Below are 20,662 nucleotides of genomic sequence, written 5' to 3' on the forward strand. Positions count from 1 at the left end.
GCGCCGCCGGCGCGACTGCGCGGGGACGGCGCTACGAGGAAGGCGACCCGCCGCCATGTTGGAACAAGGCCTACGCACCTCCCGTCTCGCAAGCGGGCCGCGACTGCGGTGCTCGGAGGTATCCTACTGACTCACCGCCTGGTGCGTGTAGGAAGGTTTACGCATTTGCCGTCACGGCTGTATCGGGCATCCTAACTGTCTGCCTGCAACCGACTGGCGCGAGGCGTTTCGTCCGAAGTCTTCCGGACAAAGGGTAGCGGGCTACGACTGCAGCAACGCATTTCTCGGAGAGCTAGCAACCTCGAATTCGTCCGAATACGAGACCCACGTTCGGGCGCCATGTGGGATATATGTGGGGTTCCTCGGGGCGACTTAGCCAGTCCTGGCGTAAGCCACCACGCTAGCTCCCGGCGTGTCAACCACGCGGGCTCCCATGGCTACGGCAGCCCAGCGAGGTTCGCCGATACGAGAACACAGTAGACAGTAGTGCCGAAGCACAGCCGTTTATTTGGGGAATCCCAAAGCATGCGAGCACAGGGCTCGACGGCGTTCACGAATCACGCCGTCCGGGTCGTGACCGCGAACGGGAGGCAGGCACTCACGGCGCGCGACAAACAAAGCTCCCACCTGAGACACAAGTATCCATCACCGCCGCGTTCCGCCGATCTCGCCCCGACCGAGTCTCCGACGAGACTTCCCTTCTCCCGTGCGCGCACGCTCGCGCCGCCCGCGCCAGCGCGCCATCCCCGCACACATCGGTGGCGCCATCTCTCGGGGGACGCCGACGAACCAGCGGAGCGCCGGACCGGTTCCAGCGCACAAGCGTCTCTCCCGAAGCGCGCGCTGGCTCGGGTTCGCAGGTCGCGGTTCTCCACGATTCCCACAAGCTCCAGACCCATGCGAGGTCTGGGACACGCTTGCTTGTATCTGCTTCATTTGTGCCCGCCTCCGGTGTGGTCAATCGTGTTGTATAATGTTCAAATAACTGCTTTCCTTTAAATAACTCCCATTCGCCTCGCCATGCCACCTGAATGCCCCAGCCTCTACGCCCAGCCCTCACAGTACTGCATACGGTGCAATTCATGAATTGCGAGGAGGACGAGAGATAGCGCAAATTAAAAGTAATGTGGTTTTAGCAGCACAATTTACAACAATCAAGGCCTAAATCTGAAAAACAGCTGCAGTGATTTCATTGAATCGGTAGATTTGAAGATCCACGGTGGGTAAAATGGATCACAAAGAAAGAAACTGGCTTGGATGTTTTAAAAAAGCATAGTAGAGATATTTCTTGCTGAAGTTAGATGTCGGGATTTTAGAGCATTTGTGTTCTTAAATTTGTTTTGAGATAAGGCGTGTTCAGACATATATCTAAGCGCAAATGTCAAGGAAGGCATTTCTAGTAAATTTATCATGAGTGGTTTTCAAAGTGTCAAGACGCATAAAAAACAAATAGGCTCGTAGGCTCGGGTAACACTTCTTTACCATGTCTCCAGATCACTGGCGGATCCAGGGGGGGGGCTAGGGGCTTACCTCCCCCCCCCCCCGAGATGCCGTGGGTATCTCCCCCCTCCCCCCCCCCCCCCCCCCCCCCCATCACCGCTTTCACTTTTCCGCTCCCGAGGTGGCCTTGCGAAAAGCCGCGTATCTTTGTTCATTCTCCAGACACTGGATGGATACCATACCAACCACTGCAAAGATCAGTCTGGACGTGATTCCCGGGTTTCGTAGTTGCTGTATGTTCCTGACCGTTGCCTGCCGGCCGCGGCCAAGCTCCGTACCCTTAAAATACAAGAAACCTGTGAAACCTATGTCCTGCACATCTTCAGCCTCACATAAGCAGGCTATTTTGCCTACGAATTTTATTGCGGAAGCAAGCTAGGTGGGTCAAATACAATAAATATGTGCGTGCACTTTAAACCTATGTTCGCACTCCGCAGCCTCACGTGAGTAGGCTTAAGTGCGCCGAGGAATTTTATTGCGCAAACACTAGGTGGATCAAATACAACAAATCTGTGCGCATACTCTGAATCCTGTGCGCGCACTCTGAAACCTGTGTTCACACTGTGAAGATGTTGCCAACCTCGAGAAGACGTTTTTTAAATGCAGAGCATTTCAGTAACTCACGATGTCACCCGCGCGCCCCAATCCAAGAACAAGTGGATTGTCGTAGCGACAGACTACATGACGCGCTACGCAGAGGCGCCGCTCTTCCGAGGGGGACTGCACAAGAAGTCGCAAAGTTCTTCATAAGCCAAGTTGTGCTGCGACATGGAGCCCCGGAAGTCGTAATCACGGACCGCGGAACGGCCGTTACTGCGGAGCTGATGCAAGGGATATTACGCTACAGCAACACGGATCACCGAAGAACGACGGCGTACCACCCCCAAACTAACGGACTAACGAAACGCCTGAACAAGACAATCGCGAATATGCTGTCAATGTACGTCGATGTTGAACATAAGACTTGGGACGAAGTCCTTCCGTATGTCACGTTTGCGTACAACACGGCTATCCAGGAAACTACGCAGATGACACCGTTCGAGCTTGTCTACGGAAGACGGCCAACTACGATGCTCGACGCCATGCTTCCGCACGTAGAAGACGACGAACTCAACGCCGACGTACAAGAATACCTTCAGCGTGCGCAGGAGGCCCGCCAGCTCGCTAGAGTTCGCACAAACGACCAGCAGCTGGTGGATGCCGGACGCTACAATCTCCGGTGCGGAGACGCCGAGTACCACCCAGGAAATCGTGTGTGGGTTTGGACTCCCATCCGATGACGTGGACTCAGAAGCTTTGCGATGGTATTTCGGACCCTACCGGATTCTACAACGTGTTGGCCAACTTACCTACGAGGTGATCCCCGATGGTGATTCTGGAACATCACGATGACGCACGCGGCCCGAAATCGTCCACGTGGTTCGCATGAAACGTTACTACGTAAGATAACGAACTTTTTTTGGTTGTTTGTTCGGACTGTCCTTTTAAGCATCGGGTCGATGAACTCTTATAGGTGGGTATATGACGCGAACCATGCATTTGGTTTATTTGCCGACCGGCTGCGCCGGGCTGTGTTATCTCTGTTATCCGTGGGCCAAGTGAAGCGCGCGTTCCATTCTTTGTGCCGCACCTGTTATCTCCTTTGATAGGGAGAGTGTGTCGAACGTCACCAGCCTACAATAATCTTCTTTGATCTGCAATGTTCTGGATGTAAATCGCGACGGTTCGAGAAACACTCGTGCCGAAAGATAAAAAAAATTGGGCCCATCTCCCCGCGAAGGGGACTTGAGTAAATGCGTCGCATAGGGGGTGGGTGTATTGCGTTAACGTTTAGTGTTTGGGGAGTTGGTGGTAGTGAATGCGTTGTATCAGCAGCTTCTTGACGTAGTTTGAATGAGTCAACGATATAAGGCGCGTTCGTAGTGTCCCATTCTGTGTCGGCTTTGTGGCGCAGTGGGTAGAGCACCATGTACATTGCGTTCCGCCCGCAGGGTCGAGGCACGGCCGCTCGATGGAAACTAGTTTCCATCGAGCGGCCGTGGTCGAGGGATCGAAACCAGGCGCCGGATAGTATTTTTTTTATATGGAGGGGTGCGGACAGGGCCGTACCCAGAGGGGGGGTTTGGGGGTTCGAACCCCTCCCGAAATATTTTCCAGGCAGCACGTAAACAATACTTACTGTTGCTTTCAGCAAAACTACCCCCTTCCCAAAATTCATAACCCCCCCCCCGAAAAAAATTTCTGGGTACGGCCCTGGTGCGGACTACGGCTACGGACGTCAACGCGGGTGACATCGTGAGTTACTGAAATGCTCTGCATTTAAGAAGCCTGCAGGGCAGACGCCACGGTATTCGACTCTCCGACGCTCGTATGCGCACATCACTTTGTTGATTGCTGCTTCGCCGCCTGTGTATTCTTTGAGTTGTTAGGGGAGCACAAGTTCGCTCCAAAAGACAACTGCGTCGTCTTGGCTTCGTGACAATATGCATCTGTTAAATTACTATTTGATCATCCCACGACCGGCTTTGTAAAGCCGGTCGTGGATCATTTACATGCATTGCAAAATTTTATGAAATATCACTGCCATCACACAACACTGCTCAAAATAGACGCATTTGCGTGCGACTGTTATTCCTACCTCGCACTTCTTTTCTCTTCGATGCAAAACAATGGGGCTAAATCGTTTTTCCTTCCGTAACCAACGTTGTGGGGGCCCGTGTTCCCCTACGCCTCGCCTGCACATGTTTCCGCGAGCTGGGAGCCGCCATTTTGGGTAGCCGGCGCGTCACGTAGGTCGTGTCCTCTTCATGACCCCGCGCGACGCGCCGAACCGGCTTGCCGCGAACGTGTGCGCGAGGGCGCGAGGGAAGGAGGACCAGTTTGTCACCTTCCTTAGCGCCACCCTCTCCCCGACCTGGGGAAGATCTCCTCTCCCCTCCGAGCTGACCTGCGGGACGAACGAGCGCTCCGGCGGGGAGTCGACTGGGCGATTTGGTCGGAGTCGGTTGGCTCGGCTGTGCCTACGCCGAATGCCCCGATGACGGTGAACCCAGTTGGCTCCACGGACTCTGCCGAGAGATTCTGCCCTGATCGGTCGCCTCGGGATGCCTCCCCTGCTCCCGCAGCCGTGATGACGGATATCGAGGTCTGAGCCCAGCGGCTTGAGCGAGCGACAGGAGCCACTGTCTCCCCGCGAGCGATAGTCGTGTTGTCTGGTGTATGCACTGTATCTGCCAGGCAATAAAGCCTCACTTTGGATTGCCGGAGCCTGTCTACCGCATGTGAGTACTCGAACCCGTGCGTGAGTCTTCGGATTCCGCGGGGCTAGTGTACGGCGCGTAGCGTTCTCTAGCAAAGCTAGCCGGGGTCCTCTGCTATCCCGTACGTTAGCCCACAACGTAGACAGAAATAAATTGTGCTTACTACCGGACGTCCCGAGCATTGTATTTTTTAAACACCTCGTATGCCTAAGCACCGTGAATGCAGACACTACAGAGTGAACGCTGTGACTGGTGGCGGGGTGCGACAGAGTTACATTGTGACGGAAAACGCTTGGCAACTGCCAGTTCCGAAGAGGAACACAGCGCGAACAGCACCTTGCTATCCGTAAACACTTCGCTGCACCTTGACGGCCGATAAAGGCAGGCTTCCACTTCATTGCACAAAATACGCAGAGTGCTCTTGCTGAGCCGGAAGGCACGATTGAGCTCGCAGTCACTCGGAGCAAACTGCGTCTAAAACTCTGCTGGCAACGCTAAAAGCGCACAAAGAGGCGGCATAAGCTTAGCCGTCTTGGTTTCCGGAGTGCTTCCAACCACGTGCCGGACTTGACCCTTCCTTCCCGCAAGCCGTCTGGCTACGTTACGTCACCAAAATATAGCCGTGTGACATAAGTCAGCTAACGTTTTATTCCCATAGAATGAGGGATGTTTTATTCCGTTCATTACTCTCATCTTTGCGGCATTTAAAACTAGCCGATCTCGTGAGTGATAAAAAATTGGGCCCATCTCCCCGCGAGGGGGACTCGAGTAAATGCGTCGCATAGGGGGTGGGTGTATTGCGTTAACGTTTAGTGTTTGGGGAGTTGGTAATAGTGAATGTGTTGTATCAGCAGCTTCTTGACGTAGTTTGAATGAGTCAAGGATATAAGGCGCGTTCGTAGCCTTTGATTCTGTGTCGGTTTTGTGGCGCAGTGGGAAGAGCACCATGTACCTCGCGTTCCGCCCACAGGTAGTGAATACGTTGCATCAGCAGCTTCTTGACGTAGTTTGAATGAGTCAAGGATATAAGGCGCGTTCGTAGCCTTTGATTCTGTGTCGGTTTTGTGGCGCAGTGGGAAGAGCACCATGTACCTCGCGTTCCGCCCACAGGTAGTGAATACGTTGTATCAGCAGCTTCTTGACGTAGTTTGAATGAGTCAAGGATATAAGGCGCGTTCGTAGCCTTCCATTCTGTGTCGGCTTTGTGGCGTAGTGGGTAGAGCACCATGTATTGCGTTCCGCCCACAGGGTCGTGGGATTGAAACCAGGCGCCAGTAAGTATTATTTTTTTATATAGTGTAGGGGGAGGGGTGCGAACCTGTTGTTGAGAGCGAGGAGGGTAGCGTGATGCGGGAGAGGAGGAGTGGGGGAGAGGGCGCACCTGCGCGCTGAGCTGTTGCGGACGGACGGCGGACGCTACATGTGAGTTAAAGAAATGCTCTGCATTTAAAAACTTAAAGCCGTTCCACTCAACGTGAAAGGTGTCGTAAGTGCAGAGCAGTGATTCATCATAATGGACTGTGGCACTGTTATCCGCTCACTGTTGCCACCCAATTCAATTCAAATTTCCCACCTCCGCAGTGCTCTAGCGCCCCCTGCCAGCGGTCTTTTTGTGCTTGCTTTTCCTTCCGCATGTGCCGAGTTGCACTGCCACTTTTTTTTGCTTACTATTGTAAAAACCATCCCAATGAGTGTTCCAAACTAAATGAACGCAGGTGCTGCGGGTTAAGTATAGCCGGTATTCAATGGCGTGGAATGCATGCAGGCAACCAAGTGCGCGCCACCATATCTGTGGCCAAGCGTCTGTTGCTAGGCGACGTTATGCGCACGGCCCACAGATCAGATCAGGCACCCCTCTTCTCCTCCATGCAACCGTGCGAGTGCGCCGTCACTCGTTACGCTGGGCTCCACGGGATGGCGGTACTTGTCCATGCTAAGCACGACTGTGAAACACATGACTGTTTCACGTTACAAACTCTACCTCAGCGAGCACAAAGTATTGACTCGAGTTCAATGTGAGTGCGATTATTAACATCTTTGCTGATGCCACGGTTTAGAATCGGATTGGAACGGAGCAGATGACGCAAGCCGGTGTTTTTTTTTTAATTCGGCGTGCGGCCGCAGTGGCCAACGCCGTGCCATGTCTGTGGATTAACTCTATGGTCTGTGGTGCATCGGCCATGTCTGTGGCCGTTAACCAGCGTTGCCAAGCAAAGAAATTGACCGCTAAACTTTTCAACAAATGCCGTCTATATTCTGCCTCAAATGTACCTGCACTTTTCTTTGCACTAAACAATGGGGAGATGTGACAAGCACCAGCGGTTCACGAGTCTTGAGCGGTTACTATATAAACCACTTCGCTTTCAGAGCCTCTGTGGGACGTCCTTAAACGGGTACGCCGGGCTCTACTTGAGTCCGTTATCTCCCTGCATCGCCTGATTCCGGCAGTTGCCTGACATCGACCGTTCCAGCGAGCTACAGTAGAATCTCGATGATACGAATCTCGCGGGACCGCGAAAAATATTCGTATCATCCGAAATTCGTATGAACCAATACAGACCAAAAAATTGAGCGCTGAAAAGAGTTTTCGTTTATTTCTTTTCTTACTTTCGCGTGAGCAAATCCGCGATTTTTTCTGCTTTTTTTTAAACCCCCACGTCGCAAAGCAGTCTTTTCTGGAGCGCGTAACGCTTCGCCTAGCTTCGCGCTTGTCTCCTCACTGCCGGTGTCCAAGCTCGCTACACGCCGCAACAGTCAAGCGTGAACCGCATGGTGCGTTTTTGCACGCGATTCGCACGCCTCGTCTTTGCGCGCGCTGTATTTTCACGGCCGCATTGACGATTTAGCGACCGCGGTATCTCCTACCTCGGTCAGAAAAAGACGCTGACGACTTACGAAACTCTCGAGACAGCCCGCTGGCTCCGCCCGAGATGTTTAGGCTTAGCACTCGGGCAGATATTTTATAGGCGCTTTCACTAGCGGCGCGGAATGGTGTGTTATAGTACCGTTTTCGCCAACATTATGAGCTCCTTTACTGCACAAGAAACTTCGTGTCTGCCTTGAGCGGCATTTTAAAGAGCGGCTAGAAGCAGTCGCTCAAGCGGCCGTGCCACTTTACGGCCGAAGCTGCCGCCATGTTGCCGCCGCCGGCCGCGGCACGCGCAGCGTGCGAGAGGTTTCGCGGCGCGCATGGGGCGTGCGGGGCGCGTTTTCGCGAGCAGAAAACAACAGCCCGGCCGTTTCTGGAGAAAGAAGAGTGACAAATGGGGAGAGAGAGCCGTCACTTGCTTGTTCGGCAGTCGGGCGCCTCGCCGGCTCCTTCGTATCATCCGCCGGGCCGCCCAGGTCCGTTCGTAACAGCCGAAATTTTTCCCATTGCAAACAATGCAATTTTGCCGGGACTTTTCAGAAATTCGTATCATCCCGAAATTCGTATCACCCAGAATCGTATAATCGAGATTCTACTGTATAACGACGAGGCTCTGCACTGAAGTGCTCTGCACTTAAAAACTTGGCCATTGCAAGTTAGCCTCTGCAGTTTGTGCAAGCACCTGCAGGTGTCCAGATTTCTCAGTGCCCTCCGAGCCTGTCGATACTGCATCTCCTGCAAGCCAGTTCTAGTTGAAGAGAGCAAACTGCAAACACGTGTGAAGAAGATCAACAAAAAAAAATGCACACTCCACAGTGCGTGTCGTTTAACCACTGTCACCAAATTACTTCATGTACTACTTCTTCACAATTCCTATTCTAACCTTGAGGCTCGTAGTTTAGTAATAGGCCAATCTTGTGGTTCTTGAAAGCACATGCACTAATTGATTGATTGTAGGATTTAACACACCAATGCGACACAGGCGATGAGGCGCGCTGCAGAGTAGGGCTCCAGATTAATTTTGACCAACTGGGGATCTTTAACGAAGCACATGCACTAACTACAAAACCCGGAGGCATCGACGTTGCCTGCGGGTTGCGTAGAAAGGAGTTGCATCAATATCGACAGAGTAACGTGTATTTTACCAGAGCAAATGGCAAAAGAAATTTTACAGACAAGCTGACATTCATAAACACTGCAAACACTGCCGGCTTTGTTTTTTACAGCGAAGCTCTCTATGGCCACAGGATCCAGCAGATCGTTTCTGGACAACAGACCAGGAATTTCCAGCATATGGAAAAAACACACGTGCAAAAGAGAGTTTGCATATATAAACCGTTTATTCTCCAACAAATGGCCGAGGCAGCGGGGAGACGTATATTACAAGGGGAGGAAGAGAGCGACACACAAAACTGGCACGGGGAAACGAAAAGAGCAGACACACACGGAGAACGTGTGTGAACGGGAGACCAGCAGGTCCCTTCAATTGCAATATCCTATGGGTGGTGTTCCTTCCTCAACAGGGGAACACATGACTAGCACAACACACAACGGCCCCTTCCCCGAAAAAAGTTGGAATGTCTCCGCCCTCTGGCCCTCTGGACTAAGCTCGCTGCGCCCACTTGGACGGAGCGAGACGAGTGCACACTCTCCGGGAACCCCCCCAAAAACCATGCATCTCTCTCTCTCCCTCTCTCTCTCTCTCTCTCTCTCTCTCTCTCTCTCTCTCTCTCTCTCTCTCTCTCTCTCTCTCTCTCTCTCAGGGGCATGAAGTTAATCTGAACTTTTTTTTTATAATGCCACTGTTTATCTCATTTGCTATTTCAAATAAGTGTGCAAGAGATGTCCCAATGCACTACATTCCCAAATATTATTTGGTATGCATATGAGTAAGCTACTGTTTTTCTTTTGTTTTCTGTCTCGAGAAACAGCCTGGTGCATTTTAAATTCGCATTTCTACTGTCTCACTACAGCCTAGGAATAAATGCTAAAAATGGCGCAAAAGGCTGCGTCATAAAAGCAAACCAAAAGGCTTTTCACCCCAGAGGCTCGTACCCTTCCACTTCACATTCCCAACAAGTGAGGTTTCACCTTTCCATTCCTCTCGTAACTCAAAGCTGCCTTGCTCACCGTTTACTACTGACCAGGTCATGCAGGGTGCAGCGTAAGGGCACCACGATTCGGGCCCATGACTCATTAAAGGCCCCTGAAACTTGTGCCAGTGGTCGAACTGAACACGATTTCGGACCCTTTTGAAGCACACCTCGACCAGGTGTGTTTTGTCCCAGGCACTTCAAGCACTGCAAGCTGCACTGTGTTCTCTACCTGCAGCTGTTAGCTCACATTTCCACGGGGTATACACAACACTACAGCGACCTTACTCAGTCAATCAGCTCCATAAGTTGGGGGCAGAACTGAGTGGTCAAGCAAGTTGGCCCAAGTTCACAGTGCGAGTACACAGAGTAAAATGAAAAAAAAAAAAAAAAATGGAGCGAAGCAAAACACTCGACCTGCTTCCTCTCTATCTTTGCCTTTTCATGCTGCGTAATCAGATTTTAAGTTGGAAGCATCCTGCATAGAAGCAAAAAGAAAGAACTCATCATTTCTTAAAATTTGGAGTATCCTATGACAGTGTAAAAAAAAAAAATTAACTAGCTGGAGAATTACACATAGCAAGAACGATTGAGGAGGGCTTGGCAACACCAGATATCATCACATTCGTGCACCACCCCACATCTTTGCATCTCCCAACACGTGCATGTGCCGAGAAATGTGTGGGCTCGAGGGAACTGGATTTCCGCAAGCTAGCTAGCTGCCTACGCAAGCTCTTCCCAAGACCTTTCACTCCCACACATCAATTAAATCACACGCAACGGCTGATAAAAGCCACAGTATCGGAGTGTGCTTATGTGCAAGTAAGTACCTGCTGGCATACCACATATTTCGCTGACACTGACAATAGTTAAAAACCAGTTGCTGTTTCAAACCACCCACGTGTCTGCACTGAAACTTCACACGCGAGTGACGCTTTGTAACCCCTTCTCCATTAACATCAACTTTAGCAGTGCCCACGGCATGGCTATTTTGCAAAGAAAAAAGAAAGGACAAGAAAGTTTCATTCACCAGACGGGTGAGGCAGCAATTAAAACCCAGTTTTGTGCTTTTCCCACAATGACTGATTGAATTTCTGTTTCCGAAAATGAATTGCAGTACCACAGCTCCTTATGGTCACAAAGCACACCTTTCACAGGCAAGAAAGTGAGCTGCCAAAGATCATGAGCGAAGAACACATCTCACTCCTGTTATGTGTGCAGAAGAGCAGCGCCCACAAATATGGGTGGACAGACATTGGGAGCCTAAAACAGCAATCGATTACTACAGATTTCGTGTCTGCACAAGACTCACAAGCAGTCTGATATTTTTAGAACATGGGAGGTGCAGCGGATGCCTGAAACTAATCTTATACCATTCAAAATGTCCACTGCCAGTGCTACAGTCAAAGCGAGCTTTTTATGGGCTGAAATTTCTTTTCTAATGGTGACCGGAGGGAGGGGGAGAAAGAGTGCATTTTAAGCAGACGCAGATGCAATCCCGCTGTGGGTAAGGGAGGTGATGAACTAGGACCGGAAAGGCTTGCAGGTGCACAGTCAATGCGTGATGCTGAGGTGCGAGATAACACTGGAGATGTGCTCCCATGCTGCCACCCCTGCGGCCAGAGTCGATAGAAGCCGGCACAGTTGGGTGCTTGCTGCAGGCAGCCCCAGTGTCAACATGCATTCAGTGGTCATTTAGACTGCATGCACACTCGCTTTAAGGAAAAAGAAGGTTGCACCTGAGAGCTGCAACAAGCCGGTGTTAGCCCTGCCCGCATAAGTGATTGCTGCCCCATTTCCTTTAACACGCTTTCCCTAGAACAGTGCAACCTTACCAAGAAGGCCGTACGGCAGCAGCAAACTGTCTCCCACTGCCTCACCGCCCCTGGCCCAGTTTCACAGCCACCCGCTTCGAGGGCTCGGCACTTGGAGGCACGCCAACCATGCGGCAGCTGCTGATCACGGCCAACACCGCAGTCTTGCATGCTACCCAGCTTTCAGGGTCTTCAGCAGCAGCAGGGTGCCTAGCTAGGTGAGAGCGGGGCTCTGTCAACGTGCAAGGCCAGCCACTATTGCGGCACACCGTGGGGTCAAAGAACCCCCCGCGGTAACAATCACAGCATGCAGTCGCACCTCCTTACCCCATCGTATTGTTACCGAGGGTAGCAATAACACTGCTAGTAACTTGGCAGCCCATCGCAAGGACCAGCACTGCCATCTAAATACCCCTTGCGCTTACTTCAGATATGTGGGACCGCTCAGATATGTGGGTGCACAAGCTGCCCAGGCACACGGATCGCCAGCGCTCCAGCCCTCAGCTAAGCCCATGATCCAACACACTTAGTGCAAGTGCAAAAAGACTGCACCATCCTCCCCACAATCGCCTACGATGCCTGCTACAGGGTCCCTGCAACCACAGAGCGAGATGTACACAGCACGGCCTTCACACACCAGCATGCCCACATCATCCTGATCAGAGCCGGAGGCAGCAACTGCCTCAAGATTTTGTGGCTGTGTCAAACTGAGCACGTTAGCCCGCAAAACCCGCACATTACACTATCAGTAGAATTGCATGCATACATGGTATAAGGCAGCCCATAATTTCAAGCACGCCGTTTTCTCTTCAACAACTTTGTCGACAAACAATTACAGGCAGGTTTGTTTTGAGGAACACCCCTGCTTGATAGTTTAGTGCTACAAAGAAAAAAAAGGACAGAGTATGCAGCTTAGTGAAAGCAGCACACTTTCTTTCCAGGTTGCGCCGCAGAATTGATGCCAAGACGCTCGACAGATCTTTTTGCCCCTTAACGCTGTTGCTCTACAAGAATACAAGACGCACACACAGTCCAGATGCTGCTCCTGACAGGTGAAAGCCCAAGCTACTCCTGTCTGAATTGCTACTATACCTACCCCAGGAACCTCATACAAAATTCACCTTGGTTGAACATCTCTAGAATAAACACGCGATCAGATTCGAGGCATCAGGGAAATTAATCAATGCACTCAAGGATAATCCTCTTTTGTGCACAGAATACACTTTCGGAAACAGATGGACTCACAAATGTGTACCCAAAAGCCAAAGAAAGGCAGTGTGTTGAGAATGAGTGAACTCAAATTGCAACTGCTCGAGATTGGCTTAGCCTTTTGACATGGTTTGTTAGGTCGAAAAAAGACCATATTTTAAGCAAAACTTGGCAGCACAAGCACTCGTTAAGTGTTCGTATGTCGTGTTAGTAGAGACTCACTCGATTTACCGGGCCAACTGGGTTTGCTCTTGCACGCTCGACAACATCACTGCTTGGTACCAGCTTATTGGCCACACAATGCTATCAGAAAATCAGAACACAGCGACAAAGTTCCAGCAGGCACGTATTACATCATGTTTCATGACAGACACCTGTGCACCAAGAGAACACTCCAAGGGGGGGGGGAAAAAAAAGAAAAATATGGGGAAAGGAGATAAAATGGGAGGACACGGCACGGACACCCGTACTACTCTGCAGTGCTTGTGCGCACTGCTGCGTCGAGAGGTCAGCGTTGGCTCTGAGTGGGCCTTGCAAGCGCGGCGGCCACTCCCCTGCCTGTCGTGCAGTGCTCTCGAGCATTGTGCCAACCACCCACCCTGAGGGCTTGGTTCCCCCTGGTGCACCCCACATGACCCAAAGCTTAGTTTTCCGTGTGCATTGCCCACAATGGGACTCGACCAAAAGCGGCAACAAGGCCACAGTCTAGATGATCCTGGCACTGGTGCACAGCATCAACAACGACGGCGCTGATGAGCTGTTGTGCCAGGGGCTCACGTTACTGGCACACAGCCCCTCGCTACCCGCACAGAAGGCTGCCGGAGACAAGTTTTGCACCAAGAAGCCCAGCAGGTACCCCGCCCAGTTGCCGCGTGTGGGACCACAGGGAACACACGCTGCTCGTGTTACACCCCAATTTTAAGCCTTCAATCATGCACTGCCAATGTAGACGAGCCGGGGAAGCTTGTGGCACGGGCGAGCAACCAGGAACAGCGGAGGCGCACGACGGGTGAGCGGCAAGCACTGCACGACAGGGTTCAGGCAGGGGCTGCTCGGCAAAGAGCAGCGCTGGGGGGTGAGGGTCACGTCCTGCGGCCCGCCTGGTGCGCTGGTGACGGCGGTCATCATCATGAGGCCGACGCCTCGGTTGGGCAGTCCACCTCTCCGGCATCCATGTGGCTCTCCTCGTCGATGGTGTAGCTCAGCTTGTACTTGAGGCACACCTTGTCCTGGGCAGGGCAGGGCCTCCACTTCACGCACTGCCGCCAAATTTACGGCTAAACCACGAGGCATCCTTTGCCTGAGCACACATTCGCCATTTCTCCACGCCGCCCATTTTGCTGCTATCCAAGCACAAGCACTTTACAAAGATGCGCCACAACCATGAGCAATCATTCTTTGCCATGACCGCATTTCCGTGGGGGCATACTAAACCTAAGAGCTCATGCAGAATGTCTAAGAGCTTGGAAGCACGTCTGTTGACACTTTCTTGATTAGACATCATTCCACCTCAATCACAACTCACCCTGAATCTGACTCAAGCTTTAAATGCCCACACTTGCCCGCACCTAGACTTCACAAACGAGCATCTGTCATTAATCATAGCTGCGCAGAAGGGATGGGCGAATAGTGATTTTGAGGTTCGAAGCGAATAGCGATTATTTGGACGAATAATTTCGAATCGAGTAGTTCGAATAGCACACATCATAAATTACAAAGGAAAATGAGCAAATTGTGATTCGACTAAGAATTACAACTCACATAGGCACAGCATTTTGCAAAGTATTTATCCAGCTGAGTATTTATCGAAAAATCACATTCACACCTTTCCTTTACTGTATCCACAGGTTTTTGTGAAGGAATACTAGTTGCTTCACATGCTTCGGGAGAAGCAGCTCCCGCTGGCTACTGACCACGTTTCCTGCTGCTGCTGAGATCGGCCTCTCACTCCTCGCCTGTGTGGCAGGAATTGAAAGGCGCCACCGTGGCGGGCCCGACTGGGCAAGCGCAAATTCGTTCCGGTAGGGGGGATTAGTTCCGTGAGCCATTCTTCGCCATGCCCGCGCATTCCTCCACATCCTCCTCAACCTCAATCGGGGGTGCAGCGACCGCCGAAGAGCACCTTCCAGCTCGCGCGGCGTTCGATATACGCAATGTCGGGAAAAATACGGTTCGATATAAACGTACGAATTCCTATACTTTTACACAGAATTTTCAAGGGGATAATTTATGTGTTCGATATAGACAATAATTCGATACAGCCGTGTTCAATATATCCGTGTTCGACTGTACAGTCAAACCTCGATGTAACGAACCACATCATTTTTTTTAGCTTCAAGTGTGAGCACACCATGCATTTTCACTCTCTGTGTAACGAAGCCCCATTTGCCGGAATTTCCATGTAAGGAAGTTTCATGGACAATTAGGCACAAAATTTTGGTTGCAGAAGTATATTTTGGGAGACGCAAGCGCCAAAACGGGGTCTACACAAGACGCGAGCGACGACTCAGGCCGCCCACTGCCACGGATGCAGCGAGCCACGGGGTCTGTGAATGAGCTCCTTGCCTACAAGCTGCGTATGGCACCACCGCTGCAGCATGCGGCCGCTTTGCCCTTCGTTTCGAGTTGTCTCAAGCTTGTTGGGTTCCATTGTTCCAGAAAGTGCGCAGCAAAGCTAATGTGGGCTTTTATGAGCCTTGTACGTGCGTTTTTTTCATGCCTGCGTCCGTGATTGCGTGCCAGCGGAGCTTCTGCCTCGGCCAGAGAACAACTCCCGTCACGTGTGCAGTGGGAGGAACTTCCGCCAATGGGGAGGTGTGCACCCTATGGCGGGGGCTTCGAAGCACTCGGGGATGCCAGCTGCTGACCCCGCCAAAGACTGTTAGGTTTACCACCACAAATGATATCTGATAAGCGCTTTTTTAAGCAGCATGTTTGACGCTTTACAGTGCAAATTTCGCCCACATTATCAGCTTCTTTCCTGCATGAACAACTTCGTCTACCCCTCGTGTTGTGTCTCAGGAGTGGTTAGAAGTGGTCGCTGGAGCTACCTGCACCGTGTGGGTGGTCTCCGCGGCTGCGTCAGTGCGTTTGTGGCTGGTGAAGTGCGTTTTTGATTGCAGAAAGCACCCCATGCGGTTCACGCTGATGCCCGCGTAGACGATTAAGGGGGGACGTGGCAAGTAAAACGACTTTTTTATTTATGGACCAAACTGAATCAAATTAGCAGCATTTATGTAGTTGACCATTCTAACAACAAAACTGAAATCAGTTTCAAGATACCATCTATACTTTTTGAGTTAGGAGACTAATTACCTGAAACTTGCAATCAGCATAATTAACTAATTAGGCAAGAAGTCAACTACATTTTTACAGCAGTGTGATCAGAAATGCCTATCCTGTGCAAGGAAGCTATTAGATTATTGCATTATATTCATTAAGCATAAAGAAAGAACAAGAAAAGTTTCACCTTCCTTTCGAAATCAGAAATAGTCTCATGCCAAAAGGAAAGTGAAACTTTTGTCTTTCTTTTTGGATACCTAAAGGAGATAAAGCAATAATCAAATAGCTTCTTTGCACAGAATGGACCTTCCTGGTGATGCTGACATAAAAATCTTGGTGAGTTCTTGCCTAATTAGTTGATTAATCTTGCGACAGCTCTGTGAAGGTAATTAGTCTGGTAACTCAAAAAGTATAGAAGATATTTTTAAACTGATTTAAGTTTTGTTATTAGGTCAGTGAACTACATAAAATCGCCTAATTTGACTTAATTTGGTCCATAATTAACAAAAATAGTTTTACTTGCCACGTCCCCCCTTAAGCTCCAACAGAAACAGTGCACCAGTCGTGTATGTGCACCACGTTTCCGCTTGCGGGAACCGCTTCACACAGTTAACGCTTCACTTTAACTGCGAATTTCAATGTAGTGAAATTTGAATATTTGAATGTACCAAAGTATATTTTGAATTTTACCGACTTCGTTACATTGAGGTATGACAGTAGTACAGCGCAAGCGATGATGGAACAAACGTGTACAAATGCATGGGGATGTTGTGCCCTTCAGTGCTCACGTGTAAAGAAATCCTGCAGCTCTGCTATGGTTCCAGCCTCGCATGACCTAGTGCCGTGCCATGCCAGTTCTTTATGTCCCACCTGCACGCACTACTGTCCCTGCAGCGTGAAATGCGGAAGTTCCTTAGCATTTCTTGCATTCTTGCAGGCAAAAAACCATATTCTGCGGCTGGGTGGGAGCTGGGCGAGTGAGCAAAGGCTAGACCTTTTACCCTGAGCAAAGTGCCCCATTGGCCTTCGTGGATACGTCCAGTGCTCCCTGCCCCCTGCCAGAGCTGCAGGGCCGAGCAGGGCCCCACTCACCTTGGCTGGGTTGGCCAGCAGCATGATCTGGGTGACGGCTGCGGCCGGCAGGATGGGGTTGTGCGGGGGCAGCTCCGTACCCGAGGGGGGCTGCAGCCGGATGCGCATGGTCTGCACGGGAGCAGGGGGGGAGGGAGGGCGCTTATCCTTGCGGCCACAGGGAAGTCAGCGCAGTAGTTGGGGAAAGAGAAGGATGATGGCCAGTGGACATGTGCCATCTGTGGTGTTATCTAAATACCGTTCCTTCCCTTGAATGAAGACGCTGTAGTCGTGAGGTGATACTAGTCAGCTGTACAGACAGCAGCCCCTCGCCTCCTGTGCTGGGGTCGCAGTGGCCTCGGGTCGCCCTTCCGCCCTGCTCTTTAGCCAGCAAAACCACAGTGAGAAGCTGCCTGGTGTTCTTTTGGAACCGCAGTGCTTGGGCACGCTGTGGTTACGCACTGGTTGTGAAGCAGAACCGTGCCTGTCTGTACAATGCCAGGCCCTTCTATTCTGAAGCAGAACAGCGACGCAAGGTGCTGCCCGTGCGCACAATACTGTGACTTCTAGTATTCACACCTATCAGGCCCCAGTGTCCTAGTGACGGACAAAAACAAATACGTGCGAGGCTCCAGGACTGAACGGAGCGTAACAGAGTGAACTTGCGCTGACAAGAGCAGGGGGCCAAGAAGCAGTCTCGCAACTCAAATGGTCAGCTCTGCCGTGTTTCTGATTGATTGATTGTAGGGTTTAACGCGCCGACGCAACGCAGGCGATGAGGTGCGCCGTAGTGGAGGGCTCCGGATTAATTTTGACCACCTGGGGATCTTTAACGTGCGCCGAAATCTCGTACACACGGGCGTTTTTGCTTTTCGCCTCCATCAGAAAAGCGGCCGCCGCGGCCGGGAATCGAACCCGCGACCTCGTGCTCAGCAGCGCAACGCCTTAGCCACTGAGCCACCGCGGCGGGTTGCCGTGTTTCTGCAGTCCACTGCAAACACTGCCAGAGCAGACACTCCGCACTCAGGCGGGCTGAGACGGCAGTGCTCACCAAGATGCCCATAACAAACGAAGCAACACGATTCGCAGCAATGCGCATACATTTTCCTCTATGCCTTTAATAAAAAAGAGCGAGAGATAAGGAAAGTAAGCAGTGCCACGCTGTGCAAACGTCCCCCCCCACCCTAGTAAAGCTTCCTCTCCCGATGACCACGCCCGGCACAGTAGAATCCTGGCAACACAAAGCTCCATCTGCCCCAGCGTAACACACACCCTGGTTGGACAAGGGTGCGGCTGCTGTGCGTACGTGCAAGCCCCCCTCACCTTGGGCACGGAGGCCTCGAAGGAGAGCGCCCGCACGGGCAGCGGCCCCTGGCTGGTGATGGAGGCCACCAGGACTGAGACGTGCTCGTGGGGACGGTTGAGCGCAAAGTGCACCACCGCTCGCACCCCGTTCCGCTCGTGCAGGCTCAGCGGGGACTGCGACCCTGCAGGGAAAGGGGGGGAGGGGGAGAAAAGCGTCAGACGCCCCCACTGCCCCCTCCCTCAGCCTTGCACCCTACACAACCCCCGCTGCCACCCGGTCTTCTTTCACACTTGCTGGCCAAGGTTCTCAAGAAGGGACACGGTAAAGGAGGCAAGCGGAAGCAGCGAGAACTTCCTGGGGAGGGCCTGCAGCAATCATTCCTCCTCCTTCCCACGTCCCCGCTCCTTTCCTGCCTTTCTCGCCCAAAGGCCTCGAGTGCAGGCACCAGAAGAGCCCGCGTGCCACACGCTGGGCTGTTAGGTGCAGTGCATTGACAAAGGCCAGCTCCTATTGCTAAACACTAAAGGCCAACTGCAACAAAATTTTCAGCCCCTTAAATGCACTGTTTTTCAGTAGTGTTACTTTAAAAGGTGCTACGTGCAAAATTTGGAGGCCCAAATATGTGTCGCTGCATCCTAACATAGATCAAAAATGCTCTTTTTCAAACTGAAACAGAAAAAAAAAGGGGGGGGGGGGGGGGAGAGGGGGGCGGCCATTACGGCCGGCCAGAAGTGACATTGCAGTCAGGAATCAAGTTGGCGCAACCAGCAGAATCTTCTGCGGCTGCACGCAAGAAGACGGCGTGCATTCGATGTGTTTTGGGCTGTCCGTTTCTTCAAAAACTTAGAGCATGCACAAAAAGGGGCTGGGAAGTTGGGGCAACCACTACTGCTCCACTGTGAGTGGCTGAGACGCGCCTACAGTCGTTGGGCATCGCGAGGCATCATGGCCAAGTTGGGAGCTAGGAGGTGGGCACACAAAACACAGCGTTGAGCATTAGATGGGTGCAAACACAGAGCATGGTGGCTCTGCTGATTGAACCACCCTGCATTTGTGAGAGAGAGAGAGAGAAAAAAGCTACCGTGAGAGGAAAGCACCGCAACGCGCCAGCTCGGGTGTATAAGAATTCGGTTTCAGCGCATGCCGCATTCACTCGCATAATCCTCGCACTTCTTTTTCGGAAAAGTCAATGCGAAGTTAGGGGTGCGAGAATTATGCGGGGAAAAAAAATCCGGTGCACAGTGTTGCCAATTTGCCTTCTGCCAGTCCCGCTAAATGTAGCGGTCGTTTTTTGTATATGTAAGCTCAGTGTTGCCAACAGCAGCTATTTCTTTTTATTTTATTATTTACAACGTAAACTGTCTCCCGTCGATCAGCGATCATGAAATTGCCGCCTTTGCTTTCTGGCGCGCGCCCTATCTCGTCGTCGTCGTGTGTGTGCCCTACCCCAGTAACGCACGTTGAATTCGGTGACGCCGAAGTGCCTGCCTGCGGCGCGGTTGCCGTATGCCATGCTCGATTGCGTACTCTATCGCTTTCAATTTGAAAGCAGCAGTGTAGCTGGCGTTCTTCGCCATGGCGAAGAGGCACCAAGCACAAAACAAAGAGATCAAAAAGTTCTCAAAATGGCAGCGAGCTATCCACCATTGACGCTAGTGACTCACTGACTGCTGCCGCTCAACGACGGGACCACGACAACGACATGACAGCGGTCTGCGCGAACGCCGTCTAGTTGCGCGCACGCGAAACCGGCTCAAGGACAGTGTGAGTCGCGTGTTAGGGCGCCTGTTAGGGAGTAGCCATGCAGGTTGTTAGGGCGCCTAAAGGCCTTGGATACACAGCGCTCTCCGCCGAACGGAGAGGCGGCGGGGGAGGGCGCGCGTTGGAGAGCGCGTGCACCATGCGGGTTTCGCGAGCAGGCAACTTTCGCCGCTGCAAAGTTGAGGGTGCGAGGATTATGCGAGGAACCAAAAAATCCAAGTTTTGGTGGCTCACATTAGGGGTACGAGGATTATGCGAGTGCGAGGATTACGCGAGTAAATACGGTATTATCAAAGTTAAAATCCAGAATTTTATTATTTTTGTTTACACAGGTAGTTTTGTTCTTGTTAGCTGAGGGCCCACGCCAAATCATTAGATGATGATGCCTGCCTACATGAAAGGACATGCAGCGACAAAAGCACTGCTGTGTCTTTGCTGGCGTCATGAAACGGTAACCAGGAGCCATGAAGACAAAATACAAGTTTGTTTTATTCGAA

General features: G+C 51.7%; 1 protein-coding gene across 3 annotated transcripts in view; it reads right to left on the reverse strand.

Annotated features, from left to right (window-relative positions):
* Gga (ADP-ribosylation factor-binding protein Gga) overlaps positions 1 to 20,662 on the reverse strand; it is a 62,712-nt gene that overhangs the window by 10,570 nt on the left and 31,480 nt on the right. For 2 of the 3 annotated variants that reach the window (XM_077669758.1, XM_077669757.1), the window contains exons 13-14: positions 18,422 to 18,585; positions 17,120 to 17,230 (exon numbers count right to left, since the gene is read on the reverse strand). In XM_077669758.1, the coding sequence (XP_077525884.1) occupies positions 17,120 to 17,230; positions 18,422 to 18,585 (275 nt within the window). Of the gene's footprint in view, positions 1 to 13,732; positions 13,975 to 17,119; positions 17,231 to 18,421; positions 18,586 to 20,662 lie in introns of those variants that run through there. The other variant, XM_077669759.1, reaches the window with a different exon arrangement.

Source organism: Haemaphysalis longicornis, unplaced genomic scaffold (genome assembly GCF_048455015.1).
Source record: "Haemaphysalis longicornis isolate Haplotype H1 unplaced genomic scaffold, Haemaphysalis longicornis Haplotype H1 scaffold_5, whole genome shotgun sequence".
In the NCBI taxonomy this organism is placed as follows: domain Eukaryota; kingdom Metazoa; phylum Arthropoda; class Arachnida; order Ixodida; family Ixodidae; genus Haemaphysalis; species Haemaphysalis longicornis.